The sequence below is a fragment of the Labrus mixtus genome, chromosome 5 (genome assembly GCF_963584025.1).
Source record: "Labrus mixtus chromosome 5, fLabMix1.1, whole genome shotgun sequence".
NCBI lineage: Eukaryota > Metazoa > Chordata > Actinopteri > Labriformes > Labridae > Labrus > Labrus mixtus.
This window is the reverse complement of record NC_083616.1, coordinates 25,743,948-25,765,168: the sequence shown is the minus strand read 5'-3', so window position 1 is coordinate 25,765,168 and position 21,221 is coordinate 25,743,948. Positions and strand designations below refer to the sequence as shown.

At 40.6% G+C, this 21,221-nt stretch overlaps 3 protein-coding genes across 3 annotated transcripts; all 3 read right to left on the bottom strand.

Moving 5' to 3' along the window:
- Positions 1–8,594: 8,594 nt before the first annotated feature.
- Positions 8,595–9,689, bottom strand: LOC132974795 (histone H1.01-like). The gene is made up of 2 exons (XM_061039071.1): positions 9,682–9,689; positions 8,595–9,392 (listed from the first exon to the last, which is right to left on the bottom strand). Exons 1-2 carry the CDS (start codon positions 9,687–9,689, stop codon positions 8,969–8,971), a joined length of 432 nt encoding a protein of 143 aa, XP_060895054.1. The 3' UTR covers positions 8,595–8,968.
- A 292-nt stretch (positions 9,690–9,981) lies between these two features.
- Positions 9,982–12,998, bottom strand: LOC132974629 (macrophage-expressed gene 1 protein-like). The gene is made up of 2 exons (XM_061038812.1): positions 12,467–12,998; positions 9,982–12,113 (listed from the first exon to the last, which is right to left on the bottom strand). Exons 1-2 carry the CDS (start codon positions 12,914–12,916, stop codon positions 10,575–10,577), a joined length of 1,989 nt encoding a protein of 662 aa, XP_060894795.1. The 5' UTR covers positions 12,917–12,998; the 3' UTR covers positions 9,982–10,574.
- Positions 12,999–19,879: 6,881 nt separating this feature from the next.
- Positions 19,880–20,784, bottom strand: LOC132974628 (protamine-like protein). Its single transcript, XM_061038811.1, has one exon. It carries the CDS (start codon positions 20,702–20,704, stop codon positions 20,123–20,125), a length of 582 nt encoding a protein of 193 aa, XP_060894794.1. The 5' UTR covers positions 20,705–20,784; the 3' UTR covers positions 19,880–20,122.
- Positions 20,785–21,221: the final 437 nt, after the last annotated feature.

Below are 21,221 nucleotides of genomic sequence, written 5' to 3'. Positions count from 1 at the left end.
TTCTTCTGCACTTGTCGGAGAATCGTTAGACCATACTAGTGCAGTGCCTGTTAAGAAAGACAGATACAGGTCCACAGATGTGTTGTTAGATAAGGTATGGCATCTAAAGTCTCATTAATGGCAAGCAGGGAGCCCGTTTTTGCAGCCGACATTATCAGACACAGATCCAGGTGAGCATGTACCACTTTTGCTTAATATTGAGGCTGAACCAATGAAAGAAGCCACTTGCTCCTCTGGCTGGGATCAATTCAGACTGGAGTCCGGCTGGCCTCCTCTGGTCCAGGTGCTGCTTCTTTTAAGAGCCGCAACACACTATATTGTAGCGATTTTATGGTCTGAACACGGTTATTCTTTTTTTAACTGGAGTTAGAAATGGTGATTATACCATAATATAGCCTAGATTATGTACAACAGCTGAAGGTCGATTTTCCACACCAACGCTGTTGGGATTTCCTTGCAGGCGTAAGTAGGCCAAGAGACACCACCAAACACTCACACTCTGATCTACCTGCTGCCCCTTCCCTCGGACTGACGATCTGTGAAGAGGATGTGTGTCAGCTCTTTAAGAGACAAAAGGTTGAGAAGGCTCCAGGACCAGACGGAGTGTCCCCCTCCTGCCTGAGAGTCTGTGCTGACCAGCTGGCCCCCATCTTCACGCAGATCTTCAACATATAACTGGAGCTGAGTTAAGTGCCCTCGTGCTTCAAAAGCTCCACCATCATCACAGGACTCAATGACTACAGGCCGGTCGCCCTGACGTCTGTGGTCATGAAGTCCTATGAGAGACTGGTGTTGAGACACCTGAAGGACATCACAGGCCCCTTGCTGAACCCCCTGCAGTTTGCCTACCGGGCGAACAGGTCGGTGGAGGATGCAGTCAACATGGGACTGAACTACATCCTGCATCACCTCAACTCCCCAGGGACCTATGCTAGGATCCTGTTTGTGGACTTCAGTCCGGCGTTAAACACCATCATCCCAGATATCCTGCACCATAAACACACCCAGCTCACAGTGCCGGCCTCCACCTGTCAGTGGATCACCACTGAGGCTGGGGAGCACAAAATCCAGCACCCGGACCATCAGCATTGGCACCCCCCAGGGGTGTGTTCTCTCCCCACTGCTCTTCTCCCTCTACACCAATGACTGCACCTCAGAGGACCCCTCTATGAAACTACTGAAATTTGCAGACGACACGACCGTCATCGGTCTCATCCAGGACGGAGACGAGTCTGCTTACAGACGGAAGGTGGAACAGCTGGCTCTCTGGTGCAGTCAGAACCATCTGGAGCTGAACCCGCTCAAGACTGTGGAGATGGCAGTGGACTTCAGGAGAAGCCCCCCTCCATACTGAACAGCACAGTGTCTACTGTGGACTCTTTCAGGTTCCTGGGATCCACAATCTCCCGGGACCTGAAGTGGACCTCCCACATAGTCACAATCAGGAAAAAGGCCCAGCAGAGGATGTACTTCCTGCGTCAGCTCAGAAAGTTCAACCTGCCCCAGGTGCTGCTGATCATGTTCTACACATCCATAATCCTGTCTGTTCTGTGCACCTCCATCACTGTCTGGGTTGTGTGGTGGAATTTCTGTAGTTATTTAGATTATAATGTACAGATGTCATTAGGTTTATTCACTGTTCTCCAATGTAAGTCAGACCTGACAGAGTTCAGCTGTTATTAGAACACCAAGTACAGCTTAGAGAGTGTCAACTGTTCTTCCTGATATCTGCAAGGATGTTTGGTAGACTTGTTGTCTGCTCCAGTGTAATTGACGTCACAGTTTAGTCTAGGTGGGTCAATGTGACATGACCCTGATAATGATAATGTCTTTTAAGATATATGCAATGCCTTTCGAAAAGTTCTGCAGATGTGATTGAGCAAGACACGAGTACAGAAGTGTGATGTTGAATCATGTCTCCTCGAGTATTCATCTGGTGTATAAACTTTCATCAACGTAAGCCATCTGAGTCAACTGAGTCTTATTGTATGGAGTCAAGTCTTGGTAATTTCTTCAACAATTTGGCGTCACGAATAGGACATCTACAAACAACGACTGGTAAGGGCAAACAATTTTTATTCTTTGCTACTGCCATGTATGAGTTTGACGATATCTAAAGAAACTGTAATTCGGCTGAAATTATTGTAAGCTTGAAAACATGTTGTTGAATAATATTTGCATATAATAGAAATTGAATAAATTGTCAATGATTGCGAATCATTGATTGCTTGTATTTGCAAATTGGTGAGTTGGTGAGTTGGGCTGTCAAGCATCCTGCGTGGGTGTCTCGGAGGTCTGAGCCAGCTTTTTGAGCTGTGACTCGACACAGATAAGATCAAACTGTGAACTTATATCCTAGGGGAGACGTCCCAGGGTGGATTATTAAGAATTCATTTCGATATAGGTAAGACCAGTAGGTGAATCTGTGTCCGGCGGGATGTAAGACTCTGTAGTCATAGGGACGTCAGAGCGATAAGAGTTGTGTGCACACTGACCTGATTACCTATGGTAGTCGTTCGTTATTAACAGACCCAACACGACTATAAAAACCTATACATGAAGTGGACTCAGATGCAGTTGAAATGTTTATGCAATGTTCTAAATGTTTGATTGTATGTGCCTGTTTCTGCTGGTTTTGTTTAATGCTATAATTGCTTCATGCACAATGGGGAATCATCAGTCCACAACAGCGAATAAAACTGAATCTCAAAACAAACATGTTAAAAGTAAAGATAAACGAAAACACATAGAACATCCGCACACGCATAATGCTGCTACAGATAAAAGCACCTCACCCTTAGGTGGAACACTCTCCAACATACAGACAAGAGATGATTTTATCACACATGAAACATATCATTTCGGTCAGGTATACCCTGCTGATATGCCTGCAGGAGTTGTAGGAAGAGAGAAAGGTTGGAAGTACGTTTCTCCCTTGTCATCTCTCGTGTGAATGGACAAAGTTAGAAGGACATGTCATGGGTCTTTTGATCAAGAAAATATTAAGTTATAGATTGCTAATGTTAATCAATTTCACGGTAATCCAAGATGGGATTATTCGTCAGTAAAGAGAGAGTTAGAGAGAACAGGACAGGCTGACAGTCACAGACATTCTGATCAGCAGCACACACACTCAGTAAGAAAGAGGTGGAGACACACAGAGCACCCAGAAGTGAAGCATTCTCACTCAAACAGGGAAAGAGAGAGAGGCTCGGAACAGACAGACAGTGCTAGTGTGAACACATATTGTCATGATTTGGTCTTATTTCGTTTTTATTTTAGTATATGACAGAGTTTAGGTTTCCTTGTTTTAAAGACTCCTATCTATCCTAGTGTTGCTTGGTTAAATGTAATGTTTTTGTCTTAAAATTCGTAGATTAGTCTTTAGTGTTTCCTGTTTTTATTTTGGAAAGTTTCTCTTTTCTAGGGAGTATTGTTAAATTCTTGAGTTCTTTGTGTCTTTAGTGTTTCGTGATTCATATTGAAGTTCTTGTCCAAGTGTATCTTATCTTGTATTTTCTTTATTTCTGTATGTTTTCCCTCTAGTCTTGATTGCCCTCATTGTCTTTCCCTGTGTTTGTTTACCCCATGGCTATTTAGTCTCAGTGTTCTTTCCCTCTTGTTGTGAGTTAGTTGTTAGATGTTGTATGTAGGTCTATGTCAGTGTTTCCCAGTACATACCAGTTTTTGACTTTTTATGAATTTTCTGAGTTTGAACTTTTGTTAAGATAGAAAGTTTTGATTTACTTTTGTTTAGAAGTAAAATTATGTTGGTTTTCTGGAATTTTCAGAGAATCTGTAACACTGTCTCATAGTGTTAAACTCAAAGCTTATGCAAAACTATCAAATATTAGGCAATACATTCTGCCTCAAAGAAATCAATTACAGGAATCGATGCTGTAGTTCAATCCCTTTTGATAAAGGTTTGATGGTTGAAACTATCAGCCCATGTAACACTCCTATCTTGCCAAACCCGAAGCCAGGCTGCTTTGATAAATTGAGGTTTGTGCAGGTCTCAAAGCTATAAATAACATTGTTGTGCCTTCAGTTCTGATTTTATCGGATGTAAATTCCATTCTGGCAGCAATGCTGGCAATGCTGGCAGATTCAAAGTCCACGCCAGTATCTGTTTGTTTTTAAATTCAAAGGCCGAAAGCTGACATGGACCAGGCTTCCACTGGGATTTTCAGAATCACTGCTTAATTTATGTGCTTTGTGTCATGCGTGATTTGCATGATTTAGAACGATCTGGTGGAATTACCTTGTTGCAGTATGTTGATGATTTGTTGATCACTTCCCCTTTGAGAGAGGACTGCCAAATTGACTCTGTGTTACTGATGAAAAGACTGGCTGAGTGTGGTCACAGAGCCTCTCTGAACTTTAAATTAGCTTTTCAATACAAGTTACAGTTAACATTGGTTCAAACTAACTGCACAGACTTGATTAGAGATAATATTAGTGTTCCACAGCCTTATACTTCCTCAATATTAACTGAAGCATTAATTGAAGTCCAACCCTGGTTAGGTACAAAAGTTTTCCTTATGGTTAAAGTAAATTTGCACAACTGCTCAGTTATGATTTCAGAAGAGAAAAGACCTCCACGTGATTGCTCTAAGTTCATTCTTCCAGTTCTCACACATGAATTGCAAGATGTTCCCCTATGTTTCCAAAGTATAGAAGACAGCAACGAACCAGATTTGGGTCGGAGTTCTTGTAAGTCGGTTATAAATGTTAATATAAAACAGCAGCCTCTCCCTGAGAGGGTGTATTTGATCTGTGGTAATAGAGCTTATAGCTGCATGCCATACAAAAATCTAAAAGGGATATGTTATTTTGCCTACTTAGTTCCAATGATTAGAGAAGTTGAATCTGAAGAAATTGCTGCACTGTATCCACCAATGGACAGACAGAAAAGAGAAATGTCTGGGTTTCCGGAGGCAGCGAGCATCCTTTTGCCATCATATGGTGTTTATGTGTCTCAGCAGGAAATTAAAGCATTATCTAAAGTATTGGAGAATCATCTTAACGCCTCTAGTAGAGCTATGCTAGCTGAACACAAAGAGCTTCAGGAGGTTATAAACGTGGTAATGCAGAATAGAATGGCTCTTGATCTCCTCCTAGCTGCACGAGGGGGAACCTGCAAAGTTATTGGTACTGAATGTCATTCCTATATTTCTGATGCTACTACTGATGTTATGAATATGGTACACGACACTGCACAAGGGATAAGAGAACTGCATGAAAACCATGGGTTTAAATTAGGGGATTTTAAAGGATTGTTTGGTTCCTGGGGTGCTGGTATTTCTAATCACCCTTGTAGTTACCTTAATGGCGATTCTATTTTTAGTAGTATGTCTGATAACTAATTAAAGCCATTTTTCGACATGCTGTTAAACCTATTAGCAAGGCCTCTCAGGTTGTTACTGATAATAATATTGAACTCATGTCAGTTAATCATGAACAAAGGCCTTACATTTGTGAAGAGTGGCTTCCCCCAGGTTACCCTGATATTGAAGAAGATGATATTTCACTGAATAAAGATTGATATGTGTGTGGCAGTGATCAACAGGGAGGAGGGAGAGAGCCTGTTTCAAATTAAACACACATGTAAATTAGGGTTTAAGGTTTTGAATTTAAGGTTTGAATTTTTCTAGGGTTTGTTCACATTTAATATTAATTGAATGTTATATTTTGAATGAAGATAAATTAATGGTGTATTTTGAATAAAATATTAATTTCCTTACTTTGTAAGAATGGTGCCCCCTTATAAGTCTAGGCCTGTGAAGACTGTTTCGTCATGAGCTGGGGATCCCGCCGAAGATTTCTGCCTTTTAATAAGGCAGTTTTTTCTTACCACTGTAACTTTTGCTGCTTTGCTAAAGTGCTCATGATGGATAGGCCGGATCTTTGTAACATAGCAATAAGTAAGGTCTTTTACCTGCTCTTTTGTAATGTTAACAGACAATGAGTAAGGTCTTTGACCTGCTTCTTGTAAAGTGTCTCGAGATAACACTTGTTATGAGTTGACGCTATACAAATAAAAGTTGATTGATTGATTGATTATAAACCCGAGGTTAAATAAAGATATAATATCTTAATAAATTAATTACGCTACAGACTTGAGGTGCAGACTTGTCGGAGAATCGTTAGACCACACTAGTGCAGTGCCTGTTAAGAAAGACACATACAGGTCCACAGATGTATTGTTAGATAAGGTATGGCATCTAAAGTCTCATTAATGGCAAGCAGGGAGCCAGTTTTTGCAGCCGACATTATCAGACACAGATCCAGGTGAGCATGGGCGGTTCTAGGCAGGGGCCAACAGGGGCCAGTGCCCCTGTAACACTGAGCTTGCTCCCCCCTGTGGCCACCCCTCCAAAAGGAAGAGCCCCCCGCAAAAGACATACTTAGTATTTGACTCAACAACCGCACTCACAATCTAGTATTAAATACTGTTACCGAAACAAATATAAATCATGGTATTTTATGTTGAGGTATTTAATGATTTGTGCTATTATTTTTTTAAAGCGATCATCTTTGTCTATTTTTCACCTGGGTTTAATGTTCCCCTATGACAAAACAACTGGCCCCAGTTTGGCCCCCTCAGTAAAAGTGGTCTGGAACAGCCACTGCAGGTGAGCCTGTACCACTTTTGCTTAATATTGAGGCTGAACCAATGAAAGAAGCCACTCGCTCCTCGGGCTGGGATCAATTCAGGCTGCGGTCCGACTGGCCTCCTCTTGTTCGGGTGCTGATTCTTTTAAGAGCCGCAACACACTATATTGTAGCGATCTTATGGTCTGAACACTTTTTTTTTTAACTGAAGTTAGAAATGGTGAATATACCATAATATAGCCTAGATTATGTACAACAGCTGGAGGTCGATTTTCCACATCAACGTTGCTGAGATTTCCTTGCAGGCGTAAATAGGCCAAGAGACACCACCAAACACTCACACTCTGATCTACCTGCTGCCCCTTCCCTCGGACTGACGATCTGTGAAGAGGATGTGTGTCAGCTCTTTAAGAGACAAAAGGTTGAGAAGACTCCAGGACTAGACGGAGTGTCCCCCTCCTGCCTGAGAGTCTGTGCTGACCAGCTGGGCCCCATCTTCACGCAGATCTTCAGCAAATCACTGGAGCTGAGTGAAGTGCCCTTGTGCTTCAAAAGCTCCACCATCATCACAGGACTCAATGACTACAGGCCGGTCGCCCTGACGTCTGTGGTCATGAAGTCCTATGAGAGACTGGTGTTGAGACACCTGAAGGACATCACAGGCCCCTTGCTGAACCCCCTGCAGTTTGCCTACCGGGCAAACAGGTCGTGGAGGATGCAGTCAACATGGGACTGAACTACATCCTGCATCACCTCAACTCCCCAGGGACCTATGCTAGGATCCTGTTTGTGGACTTCAGTCCGGCGTTAAACACCATCATCCCGGATATCCTGCACCATAAACACACCCAGCTCACAGTGCCGGCCTCCACCTGTCAGTGGATCACCATCTTCCTGACTGACAGAAGGCAGAAGGTGAGGCTGGGGAGCACCAAATCCAGCACCTGGACCATCAGCACTGGCGCCCCCCAAGGGTGTGTTCTCTTCCCACTGCTCTTCTCCCTCTACACCAATGACTGCACCTCAGAGGACCCCTCTATGAAACTACTGAAATTTGCAGACGACACGACCGTCATCGGTCTCATCCAGGACGGACACGAGTCTGCTTACAGACGGAAGGTGGAACAGCTGGCTCTCTGGTGCAGTCAGAACCATCTGGAGCTGAACCCGCTCAAGACTGTGGAGATGGCAGTGGACTTCAGGAGAAGCCCCCCTCCTCTTTCCCCCCTCTCCATACTGAACAGCACAGTGTCTACTGTGGACTCTTTCAGGTTCCTGGGCTCCACAATCTCCCAGGACCTGAAGTGGACCTCCCACATAGTCACAATCAGGAAAAAGGCCCAGCAGAGGATGTACTTCCTGCGTCAGCTCAGAAAGTTCAACCTGCCCCAGGTGCTGCTGATCATGTTCTACACATCCATAATCCTGTCTGTTCTGTGCACCTCCATTACTGTCTGGTTTGAATCTGCAACCAAACTGGACAGACACAGACTGCAACAGACAAACAGAAAAAATCATTGGCGTCGACCTACCCCCCATCCAGGACTTATAACGGTCCAGGGTCAGGAAACGGGCAAGTACAGCCACTGCAGACTCCTCACGCCCCAGACACAAACTGTTCAAACTCCTCCCCTCTGGTAGGCGTTACAGATCATTGTATGCCAAAACAACTCGTCATAAGAACAGTCTCTTCACCCAGGCTGTCACTCTGATGAACGCTAAACAGTCACAGAGTCTCAGACCTGTTGCTGTAAAATACAGGTAACCCTGTTATCAAGCACCCACCGTGATTGTACATGAGACTATTTATAACTATTTTTATTTTCAGTAACTTAATCATGTAAATACTGTAATATTATCCTCCTCATCGATCTATGCACACTGCTTATGTAAACACTGTAAAAAAAAAACTCTACCTCATGTATATTAACCATCTGTTACATAATTACATATTTATTATCATGTTCATCTCAGCATTTTTGCACTACTCACCACTACACTATTTAGCCTTGTATGTATTAGTGTTTTGGCTTATATTATGTTTATATTTAATGTTATAACTTATAATAACAGCATAATTGAGAGCACAGTTACTGAAGACAAATTACTTGTGTGTGTAAGCATACATGGCCAATAAATCTGATTCTGATTCTGATTCTTCTGATTATTCCATTCATAGCCAAGAACAGGGAGATGTGGGAAACAACAGATTCAGATTTTTTTGGAAAAACTGTAAAATAGATAAAGCATACTTAAGTTCTTGGAATGACTGTAGAAGTGTAGTCCAAAAAAAACAAGTTAAATGCTCCAGAAAATGCGTTTGTTCAGCACTCTGTGTTCATTAGGAGAGTTTTCACTTCTTGGCAGCAGCAGCAGCAGCAGCTCTGGTCCTGGTGGCCCGTTTGGCCTTCTTAGGACTCTTTTTAGGACTCTTCTTAGGACTCTTTTTAGGACTCTTCTTAGGACTCTTTGGCTTCTTGGCCGCAGCAGCCTTCTTGACCTTTTTGGCTGTTGGCTTCTTCTTTTTCACCACCGTCTTCTTGCGGGGTTTGGGAGGCTTCTTGTTCAACTTGAAGGAGCCAGAAGCACTGCTGCCTTTGGTTTGGACCAGAGACTTTTTGGTCAACAAGCATTTGATGGGGACAAGGATTCTGGCATTGTTCTTCACCACGTCATATCCTCCAGCCTTCAAAGCTTTCTTCAGGGCTGCCAGGGAGAGACCTCCACGATCTGAGGATGCAGCCACAGCTTTCAGGATCAGGCTTGACACTGAGGGACTGAACACAAATTGGTTAAAGCATGCTGCAGAAACAGTCTATTTTTACATTGTCCATTGAAGAGATTGTCTGAGTGATGCATTTTACTTTTCTTTAAAAAAAATATTAATGCATATACGGGGCGGAAAAACCCCACTTTGTCCATAGAGGGCACCAAAATCAACACAAACTGAAAGTTCTCCACAGGAGCTTAAAGAAAACTGTTTTGGATTGAGCCAAGTGGGGGGAAATAGGACAAAATACATCATGGCAAAAAATAGTTGTGAAAACAAGGAAGCTAAGCTTTCACCTGTCCATTTTGGATTCTTACGAATCAATTTACTTCAGCTGACACTTTAGCATTTTCTATAATCCTCAATTCTGCAGTGTTGACATAGATTATTTAGTTAAAATATAGAACTAGATACGTCTAGTTTAAAGATTAAACTACATTAAATAAGCGTGTTAGATTGTAAAACACACATCAGATCTGTCACTTTAAGTGAGCACTACAGTACTATGGTGAATTTCAGACATTTACATTTTTACGTGAACAGGCATTTAATGAATGAATGCATTGTGTGAAGAAAACAGACATTGATCGATCACATTGGGTTAAAAGACTTTATTAAAAGTTAAGTGCCATCAGAAGAGTTAAGTCAACATACAATTAAAATTCTATTCAATTTTAGAAGCAAGACACAAAACATAAACTTATGCTTATTTATATATATATTTCAGTGGTAATGCTTAAAAACAATGATATCTATATATTGGTGAAAGTGTCAAGCATCGCATTCAAGTTTTCAATAAGTGAATACAAACGATCTATTACATGACACTGTGCATCTCAGCCTCATGAGGGCAGTGTTGGTTCACTATGGCCCTCTGCTTTGTGTTATGAGACTTATTGGGACATCAAATGCTGATTTCTGTTACGGGACTAATAAAGACAAATTTGACTTATAATGAACAAAAAAGTGCATATTAGGCTATCAGAAAATAATGTCTTTCCTGAGCTGTGAGTTATTTTAATAACTGGTTGGTTAAAACAAAAAAGATTGTATTGCAGTGTCAATCATATTTAAGCAAGGAGCCCTCAGATACAGAACATGAACATAATCCACTCCAACATTCAATGATTCGAAAGGTAAAGTAAAAAAAAAACATCTCTGGTTTCAAAGCCTCTAAACTGCTTTTCTTTCATAAAAGCTCATCCTGCTGTATCAGTCCCTCTCGATCCGGATTCTTCCTTCTCTTCACCAGGACTACCGCCAGTACTGCCACAACTACCACCACTGCCACCAACGCTATAATACCAATCACCCCAAATGCTACTCCAGCCTTCTCTCCACTAGACATCTCATACAGTTCTGGGTTAAGCTTTTGCATAAAGGAGGTAGGTGGAGGTTTGCTAAAAGGAGGCAGCTCGATAGGAAGCAGCTGTCCACCTGTGAACTGCCCTGACTGGACACAATAAAGGATTTCACAGCCATCGCTCACTGAAACAAGATGCTGACTGAACTTGGGAGGGCAACGATGTTGGGAACCAGATATTGGGTTGCCTGACTGACAACTAAAGAGGCCTCCGAATGGTACTGAGAATCTGGTGCCAGTCTCATAGTCCTTGCTCACACAGATCATTTGTCCATCAGAGAGAAATTTAACTGGAATGAAGTTTTGTGGGCAGCTTTTTGCATTGGTGAGGGGGTTCAGGAGAGAGGGGCTATAAATTCCTCCGAACAGATACCCTGAGTTGTCTGGAGCTGTTCCGTTTACAGAGCACCAGTATGTGTCAATGCGGGCAGTGCGGACGTGGTCGTTGTCCTGACACACTTGACGATGGCACTCTGAAAGCCATAAAAACCCACACCAATAAGGTTCGTCGTAGCAGTCATTTGACTTGTAACCCTGCTGTCTCACTTCTGATCTCAGTAAAGTGGAGTTGTAAGGAAAACGGCAGGAGAATTCACCTGTTTCTAAGTTTTTCTGGGCCAGTGCGTCACATAGTGGACCTGCGTCTGAGCTCATTTGAACACACTCTTGGTAGACGCCGCCAAAGCTGAGGTTTGTAGCGGGGCCCTCGCAGGACGAATCATCGATATTAGCCTGGAAGTTGAAGTTCTTGGAGTTGATGTCAACACATCCAGGCCTCATGTTGACTTTATAGTACTGATCTATAGCCTGACTCACTTTGGAAGCCACTTTGACAATAGTAGGCGGTGGCAGATCAGGAATGGTGTTTGTGTTTATGAAAGAGTGCAGGGGAAATCCAGACCTATCAATAGCAACCAGGTTGTTTCGGGTACTTTCCTGCCACTCCTGCAGAGTTATTACAGGATAAGAAGGTGTGCCACCACCATGGCTTTGGGTAAGAGAGTACGTAATATTGGACTGATATGCCTTAAGTGATGAGCTCTGTTGGGTGCTTTGACTGCTTATGTCAAACTTGGGGTCGTCAAAGAAGTTCAACCCTGCCTGTGCTTTGATGGTAGAACTGTCTGAAGAACTGTCAGACACATACGAGGAGCGGAGGTAGTCTTCCTCCACCAAAGTAGCCCCGGCATCAACACTTGTGATAACATGGGTTCCATAGTCTAACACCATCTTCTCTGAGAGATAGTCTGCATTTCTTATTTGATTGTTCTCAATGGCATCGGCTATCTCTTTGACTTGTTGAGCAAAGCGAGTGTCCAGAGCAAAGTGCGGATACGCCTTTACTGTGTAGATCAAGTTACGAACCTTTGAAAAAAGATAGGAAATCATTATGTAGAGGTTTGTTTAGTTTGTTTTTTATCATCTGCCATACTGAATTCAGCTCATTAATATGTCTTTGTAGTCTTTTTAAGGTGGTCTATAAAATCAATTTAAAAAACACTTAAAGATTCATATGGGACATTTAGAGCATTGTTTAAATGTACCATGGCTCCATTATAAAGACCAGTAAAAAGATAAGATGTATAAGTGAATTCAGCATCTCTATCAAGCAAATTATTGAGTAGCACATGGAGGATTTTTATACATAGTCAATCTGTTAATCCAGAATCACTGAAACAACTATTTTCTTTGTCCAGACAATGGAAAATATTACTTACTTGCACTCTGACTGTAGTTGAAGAGTCTTTGACCTGATGGGTTTTCATTCTTTGGTTCTCTACAGAAAATTTCCCATTAAGCATCATGAGAAATGATACGTCAGCATTTATGGAGTTAGATGTCGAGCTTGTCTGCTCCAGCCAGGAGCTGATTATCTCTGAGTTTTTCTCAATGGCTGTCTCCTTGTGGGGGATGACGAACACCTCGTCTGGGATGAGGTAGATCCCGTCCTCAGTGGTCTGGCACTCGAAGTAGCTCAGGTTCATGACTCGTCCCATATCCATGTTACGGAGGTTGTCCCAGCCCCCACCTGGCAGCACCTCCAGTGCGGTGATGGAGATGTTGGCGGAGGCTCGACATTGTCTGAGCCAGTTGGTTGGGCGGCTGATTGGGACTGAAGAGCAGACATGAAGGAGCGAGAGAGCCAGGAGGGTTACTGCTGCCCTCATGATGTCTTTGTCAGAACAGGTTAGCACAACTGAAGAGTTCAAACCAAGTTCCTCCTCCTCTTGCAAGGTTTATCATATGACAGACTGGAACATCAGGTTGAGGACTGAAGGCATGAGGAAGTGGTTTTGCTTTCATTTGCAAATGACATTTGTACTTACCGCAATATATATATACATATATATATGTAGATTTCCTGTTAATTAATATTAAAGATTAATAACTCAGCTGATCTTGTCTAAGCTTTTCACCTGAATACTTTTATTAGCTGAAGATCTTTTCCACTATTTTTTTTTTTTTGCCTAAAAAGATAAAAAAGTTTTTATAAATTCCCAATCCCAATCAGAAGCAGCAATCTGTCAGAAATCACCAACAGTATTTTTCCACCAAAACTTGCTGTTAAGTGTCCTCTTACATCTATCATGAATGTAATTTGTGACTGAAAGTGAAATCTGTGGATTTAAGTGATCAAGGCCTAGGCTCAGCAGCAGCCAGTAAGCCACCACCAGGCCAGGCCCAGGCTAACCAGCAGCCAGCTCCACCAGGCCAGGCCCAGGCTAACCAGCAGCCAGCTCCACCAGGCCAGGCCCAGGCTAACCAGCAGCCCAGCAGCCAGCTCCACCAGGCCAGGCCCAGGCTTAACCAGCAGCCCAGCAGCCAGCTCCACCAGGCCAGGCACAGGCACTCTTTGGTTAGCTTGCACGTGGACAAAGCCGGCTGGCAACAAGCCAGAGTCACCATGCCACCGAAAAAACAACCGGCAATGGAGGAAGTCGAAGACATTAAGAAGTCGCTGGACTTTCTCTCGGGGGAGATTACCGCTGTCAGGCTGCAGCAGAATCCATCCTGGACCTGGTGGCCGAGGTTAAGGCGCTGAGGCTGGAGAACGAGGAGAAGGACAAGAAGATCGTGTTCCTGGAGAGCAGAGTAGCCGACGTGGAGCAATACACCAGAATGAACGATATTATTATATCTCAAAATAAAACCCTGGTCGTATGCACGGGCAGTGACCGCTGACCGTGACGGCGAACCAGAGGCAGTCTCCGAGTCCGTGGAGCAACAAGTGGCAGCATTCCTACAGTCAAAGGGAATCGACTTGAGGCTTGTCATCCTCTGCCCCGCAAAAACAACACCGACAAACCGGCCGTAATAATGAGGTTTGTGAACCATAAACACAAAATTGCACTACTGAAACAAGGCAGGCAGCTGAAGGGGCAGACAGACGTCTACATCAATGAACACTTAACAAAACGAAATGCAGATATAGCCAGGCAAGCACGATTCATTAAGAAACAAAATAAAATACAATCCACGTGGACCACCAACTGCAAAATCTTCATAAAGCTGAACGGAACACCGGGGGAGGCCAAAGTGATGGTGATCAGAGACATTGCGGAGCTGGACAAGTTTCAATGAGGCCGAACTGGAAACGCAAGTGAGTAAAAAACCTACACAATCATGACACACTCTAAAGGAAATCATTCATCTACATCTGGAGACATTATACCGGTACCTATAACCCAAATGATTGCTGATAATGAGAATCTGGAACTGAAAACATTTGAATACACGGAGCACAATTGACAAGACCCGGAAAATAACTTCTTAAACATCAATGACGACTGCGGCTATTACACAGATGAACAGTACAATAAGACCACTAAGGCAGATCAGAAACTATCAATCATTCATTTTAACAGTAGAAGTCTGTATGCAACTTTCCACAACATTAAGGAATATTTACATCAATTTGCACAACCATTTAACATAATTGCAATATCAGAAACTTGGATCAACCCTGAAAAGGGTGTGGACTTTGAATTAGATGGCTATGAACTGAACTACAAGAACAGAGAGAACAAGACTGGAGGAGGTGTGGCTGTGTATGTGGACAAAAACCTTAATTGCAAGGTGGTAGATGGAATGACAACTGCAATCGGAAATTTATTAGAATGTTTAACTGTTGAAATCTGCATGGAAAAAAAGAAGAACGTAATTGTTAGCTGTATTTATAGAGCACCGGGTTCCAATATTGATATATTCAAAGAATGGGTGGAAGAAATGTTCACAATGTCTAATCAAAAGGTCATGTTCATCTGTGGGAATTTTAATATAGATCTGCTTAATCCCAATAACCACAAACCAACTGAAGACTTTACAATGTACAAGCCTCTATCCAAAAATCACCAGACCCAGCAGGATTACATCTCACTGTGCCACATTGATTGACAACATATTTACAAATGTTATAGACAATAATACAATAAGTGGATTAATGATCAATGACATCAGTGACCATCTGCCAGTGTTTATAGTTTTCAATAACGACTACAAGAGGGAAAAACAGGAGAGTACATTCAAGTACAGAAGAATACGGACAGAAGAGACAATGAACGCTTTAAAAAATGAATTAATAAATGAAATTTGGGAAATATTATATAAAGAAGAAAACATTGACAAAGCTTATGAAATATTCTTAGGGGTGTTTAAATTGTTGTATGATAAACATTGTCCAATAAAAGCAATCAAAATGAAATTTAAATATTCAGATAGTCCATGGATAACTAAGGGATTACAAAATGCCTGCATAAAGAAAAATACACTATATAAAGAATTCATAAGAATTCATAAACCAGAGATGCAGAAAATAAATATAAGAAATATAAAAATAAGCTAACTAATATTATGAGAAATAGTAGGAAAGAATATTACAGCAAATTATTTGATAAAAATAAAAACAATATTAAAGGTTTATGGAATATATTAAATAGTGTTATTGGAAATGGTTCTAGACAAGTTAAATATCCACATGACTGTATTGATAATGATATGACTATTGATAATATGGATGACGCAGTTAATGGCTTCAATAATTATTTTGTAAATGTTGGACCAATACTGGCTGAAAAAATCCCTGTTTCTGTGAGATCTGACGACAAGAATTATGATTTCATAGACATTAATCCAAAATCAATGTTTCTAACAGCAGTGGAAGAGAGTGAAATTATAGAGATTGTTCATAAATGTAAAAACAAAACTTCTACTGACTATAATGACATTGACATGAGAATAGTTAAACAGGTCATTCAGGGAATTGCAAAACCACTAACGCACATCTGTAACTTGTCATTTAAAACTGGTAAATTCCCAAGAAAAATGAAAATTGCAAAAGTCATACCGCTGTACAAAACTGGAGACAAACACTTTGCTGACGGACTAAACAAATTTATCAATAAACACAACTTACTAACTGACAGCCAATATTGATTCAGACCCAACAGATCCACTTCATTAGCAGTCATTGAGCTAATTGAAAAAATCACAAATTCCCTGGACCAAAAGAATTATGCAGCTGGTGTTTTTATTGATCTCAAAAAAGCATTTGATACAATAAATCACGACAGATTAATTAATAAATTAGAATGGTATGGTATCAGGGGGTTGTATTAAACTGGCTGAGGAGCTATCTACATAACAGGCAACAGTTTGTGAAGTTGGGTGAATACACGTCATCTTGTTTGGACATTGCTTGTGGTGTCCCCCAGGGGTCAGTGTTGGGCCCAATTCTTTTTATTCTCTACATAAATGATATATGTAAAACCTCAAATATTCTACAATTTGTGTTATTTGCAGATGACACAAATCTTTTTTGTACGGGAGAGGATTTGCAGCAGTTTCTGGAGTTAATTACATCTGAAATGAGCAAATTAAAAAGGTGGTTTGACAATAATAAATTATCATTGAATTTAAGCAAAACAAAAATCATGTTGTTTGGAAATTGTAATTTAAATAATGACGTAAATGTTAAGATAGATGGTGTTAATATTGAAAGAGTGTATGTAAATAAATTCCTAGGTGTGACAATAGACCACGAGCTCTGCTGGAAACCTCACATAAAACATGTTAAATCTAAACTGTCACGTAGCATCTCAGTCCTGTGTAAAGCAAAGCATATATTGGATCACAAATCATTGCATATTCTCTACTGTTCAATGATCTTACCTTATTTAAATTACTGTGTGGAGGTCTGGGGGACCACTTACAAAAGCTCACTGCTACCACTAGTCACACTTAAAAAACGAGCCATAAGAACAATCAATAAAGCAGGATATTATGATCACACCAACCTCCTTTTTTTACATTCCCGTACTATAAGGGTTCATTGACCTGGTTGACTATCAAGTGGCATAAATCATGTTCAAAGCAAGACACAAACTGCTACCAGGTAATATTCAAAAACTTTTGTTTGACAGAGAGGGGGGGTTATAATTTGAAGGAAAAGTTAAATTTTAAGATGCTAGCTGTTCGCACGACTTTAAAAAGTCAACGCATTTCAATTGATGGTGTGAAACTGTGAAATGGTATGAGCACGGAGCTAAAGCATTGTCCAAACATGATCCAGTTTAAAAAAATGTACAAAGCAATGATTTTCAAAAGGTACAGGGATGAGGGAGAGCTTTAAGAAGGAAAATAAATAATAATGATAATAATAATAATAAAATAAATATAATAACAATAACAATAATAATAATTGGGTTTACAAGTTTTGTCTACACAGGTGTATGTTAATGTGTATTATATATATGTAAATTGTACATATAGTAGCCTATATCAAATTGTATATAGATATAGATTGTATCAAATGTATAATTGTAAACATACTGTACCAAACTGTATAGATATAAGGATTGTATAAATATATAAAATGTGAATATAGTACATCAAATTGTACAAATAGATATGTATATATAGATATAGATATATGGATTGTATAAATATATAAATTATAAAAAATCATAGTATATCAAGTTGTATATATGTATGGAAAATCATTGGATTGTAAATATCAAATATAGTATCATAAATATAGCTGAGCTGTGGAAAATGGGTAGGATTAAATAAGTTTTATACTTCTTCCTACTCCTTTTCAGGCATATCAATTGAATATATATAATTTGCTTTTTCTTTTTCTTTTTTTGTGAAATAATTTGAACATTGTTTTTTGTTCATTGTATTTTCGTGCTTTTCATTTTGTTTTGCATTTTTTATATGTTTGATTTTATTTGATATGTCTGAAATAAATTAAATCAATCAATCAATCAATCAAATGATTTGTTGTGGAGTTGGTTTCAGCCAGTCATCTGCTGTTATTCTTTAGAATCTATACAGCTGTTCATCTGATGAGAGGGACAGTGTATTTCACCATATCTACTAACTATTGCTACAGATGTCCAACTGAGGGATAGGGGACAACAAGATACTGAATTACTGTTCTCCAAAAGACTGTTTATCTTTTAGCTACATTTTCATGTAAAATATCTTGTTTCTAATCACAGCGCCTGTCCATTACAGTTTCATGAGAATCACATAGATATAGATTAAGTCAAAGCCAGATTTATTTATTGAGCACCACTCATACATTGAGCATCTCAAACTGCTTTACATAGCTACAAAGAGAGTATTAAAAAAAAAAAAGCAAAAATAACATATTGAAATACACGCTCAACAAACATTGATTTAATTATTTTGTCACATGCAGACAACAGTCCTGCGTAGGCCTAAGTATTTTTTTTCTCCTAAAGTCGCTTTGTTACAAACAAATACAAATGCCTTTTTAGGTTAACGTGTCATTTGCACTTTTTTGTGTATGAACATTGTCTTTTATAAACAGAACCACGTTTTAGAAACTCCATTTAATCCACTAAAATATGATCATGATGAAGAGTGACCTGAGGTGAACCCTCCCTTTAAACAGTCGTCCCTGAAAGCAGACCTCTATAGCTGATTAATTGTAGTTACTAAAGCCGGCCACTAGATGGCAACATTGAACAATATAGCAGATAAACCCTAAAGCTGAGTGACTTGATTCTGTGCAGAAGGACTTCATTTGACAGTTTGGCAATAAAAGGTCCTGAGATGTGTTTTATTTTGTGTTTTCTCACATCGTTTATATTGGACTCCTTTATAAGTTCAAATCAAACCTTCACCTTTGACCAAACTCATGTATAGTAACTTCCGTCATCTGCTTTCATTGTTCCAAACTTATCTCTGATATTGCATGAGCCGCACTGAAACCATGTCATGTTTTTTTTCTCTGCTGGAGATAAGAGGAAAGCCAACGAATACAGCTTGTCACACCCCGAATGCCTCACTGTTGTCACTTATGATTAGCCGCGTTTAGCAGGCAGCTGGGGAGTGTCACAAGCTGGAGTTTAGAAACCTGCCTGGTTCAACCCAGTGTACTGCTGCCAAAAACCGTCGTTACTTAATACAGGCGCAAACTAACAAAAACTTGGCAAAGCCCAGTAAAGGGTTGTTGCTGTTGTTGTCCTTGATACTTCCCGACAATTCCTCACAATAATCCGTCTATTCACGACAAAACGTGTATGATTCTGTGTGGCACTTCTGTATGACCATTTTCCATGTCGACTAAAGACAAACCTAAAATAAATAATGCAGTAAACCTTACACACAGTGATGAGCGCCTTAGTCCCTGTGCGTAATGGCGCGTAAAAGATCGACTCCATAACATCCTGTGCGTTCCAGTGCGCCCTCATGGTTCAAGCAAATCAAATGCTGTCCGATGTTACCCAATATTTCTCAAGTGCACTATTCCCTTTTTAATGGACACTAAAAAGTGAGCCGTAAATGCAGATGTAGGTTCCCTAATGAGCGTGAGTTTTGGACATGATTAAGCCATTTGGAGACGCACAATGTTACGTGATGTATCTATAAAATACCGAGCTCTTTGATTGTTTAAACCCAAGACAACTTCTATTTATGAGCAGAAAGACCGGGTCATATTTAGAACTAATTAACTATTTAAACACCAATTGAAGCATCATGAATACAGTTTGGGTAGTTGTATCCTGCTCTTATCCACTCAAATAAATAATCTATGTAAAGCTATATGTAATTAATAAAAGCTGTTATTGAAAACTGAATGTAAAGCACACGACACACTATTAAATGAAAATAGCTTTATTTTTCCCGTCAATTGCAATTCAAGTCTTTACAAGCCAACAACAGGGAGATGTGGGAGAGAAGTGTCTTAACAGCAGATTCAGAAAGTTTCAGAAAAAACTGTAAAATAGATAAAGCATACTTAAGTTCTTGATGACTGTAGAAGTTTAGTCCACAAAAAAAAACCAAGTTAAATGCTCCAGGAAATGCATTTGCTCAGCGCTCAGTGTTCATTTGGAGAGTTTTCACTTCTTGGCAGCAGCAGCTCTGGTCCTGGTGGACCATTTGGCCTTCTTAGGACTCTTTTTGGGACTCTTCTTAGGACTCTTTTTAGGACTCTTCTTAGGACTCTTTGGCTTCTTGGCCTTCTTTGGACTCTTTGACTTCCTCTTTTTCTTAGGTGACTTCTTGGCTGCAGGAGTGGCACTTCCAGCTGCTTTCTTCACACCAGCCTTCTTGACCTTTTTGGCTGTTGGCTTCTTCTTTTTCACCACCTTCTTCTTGCGGGGTTTGGGAGGCTTCTTGTTCAACTTGAAGGAGCCAGAAGCACCGCTGCCTTTGGTTTGGACCAGAGACTTTTTGGTCACCAAGCGTTTGATGGCGACAAGGATTCTGGCGTTGTTCTTCACCACGTCATATCCTCCAGCCTTCAAAGCTTTCTTCAGGGCTGCCAGGGAGAGACCTCCACGATCTGAGGATGCAGCCACAGTTTTCAGGATCAGGCTTGACACTGAGGGGCCTGTCTTCTTTTTTGTGGCTTTCTTCTTTGGAGATTTGGCCGAGGCCACAGGAGGCCAAACAGGCACTGCAGTCACAGCAGAAGACATAGTGCCAGGGTCAGGAGGATGAGGCTCACAGAGATAAGGGACAGAGTGATATCTCTGTTTGCCCTCTTGGCAGCTCTTGGCTTAATGAAGACCTGATGAGAACCGTGTAGAGCCAGCCTCCCTACAAGCACACTTCTTGTCTCCACCACAAACCTGATAAAGTTTGTGTTTTCTCCAGCTGAATATTTCTATAAAAAAGGCGCCTAAAATGTTAAAAATCCACATAAAACACCCACCACAAGAATCAGCATGATCTTTATTGTATAAAAACATATATTTTATTCAGCAAATTAAACCAAATCTCCTCAAGTTTCTCTGATCATTCAAATGTAGCACTTGTGAAGCACAATATGAGGCGTGTATTTTGAACATTTTAACAAATGTCGGCTGTCTAAAAGATAAGGAACAGACTTTTATCACTGAATAAGCTTTAAATACAAAGTGGCTCATTGACTTGCCCCAAAACTGGGTTTAGTTTCAGCCTTTAATGCTGATTAAATTAATTTTAGGATGATCA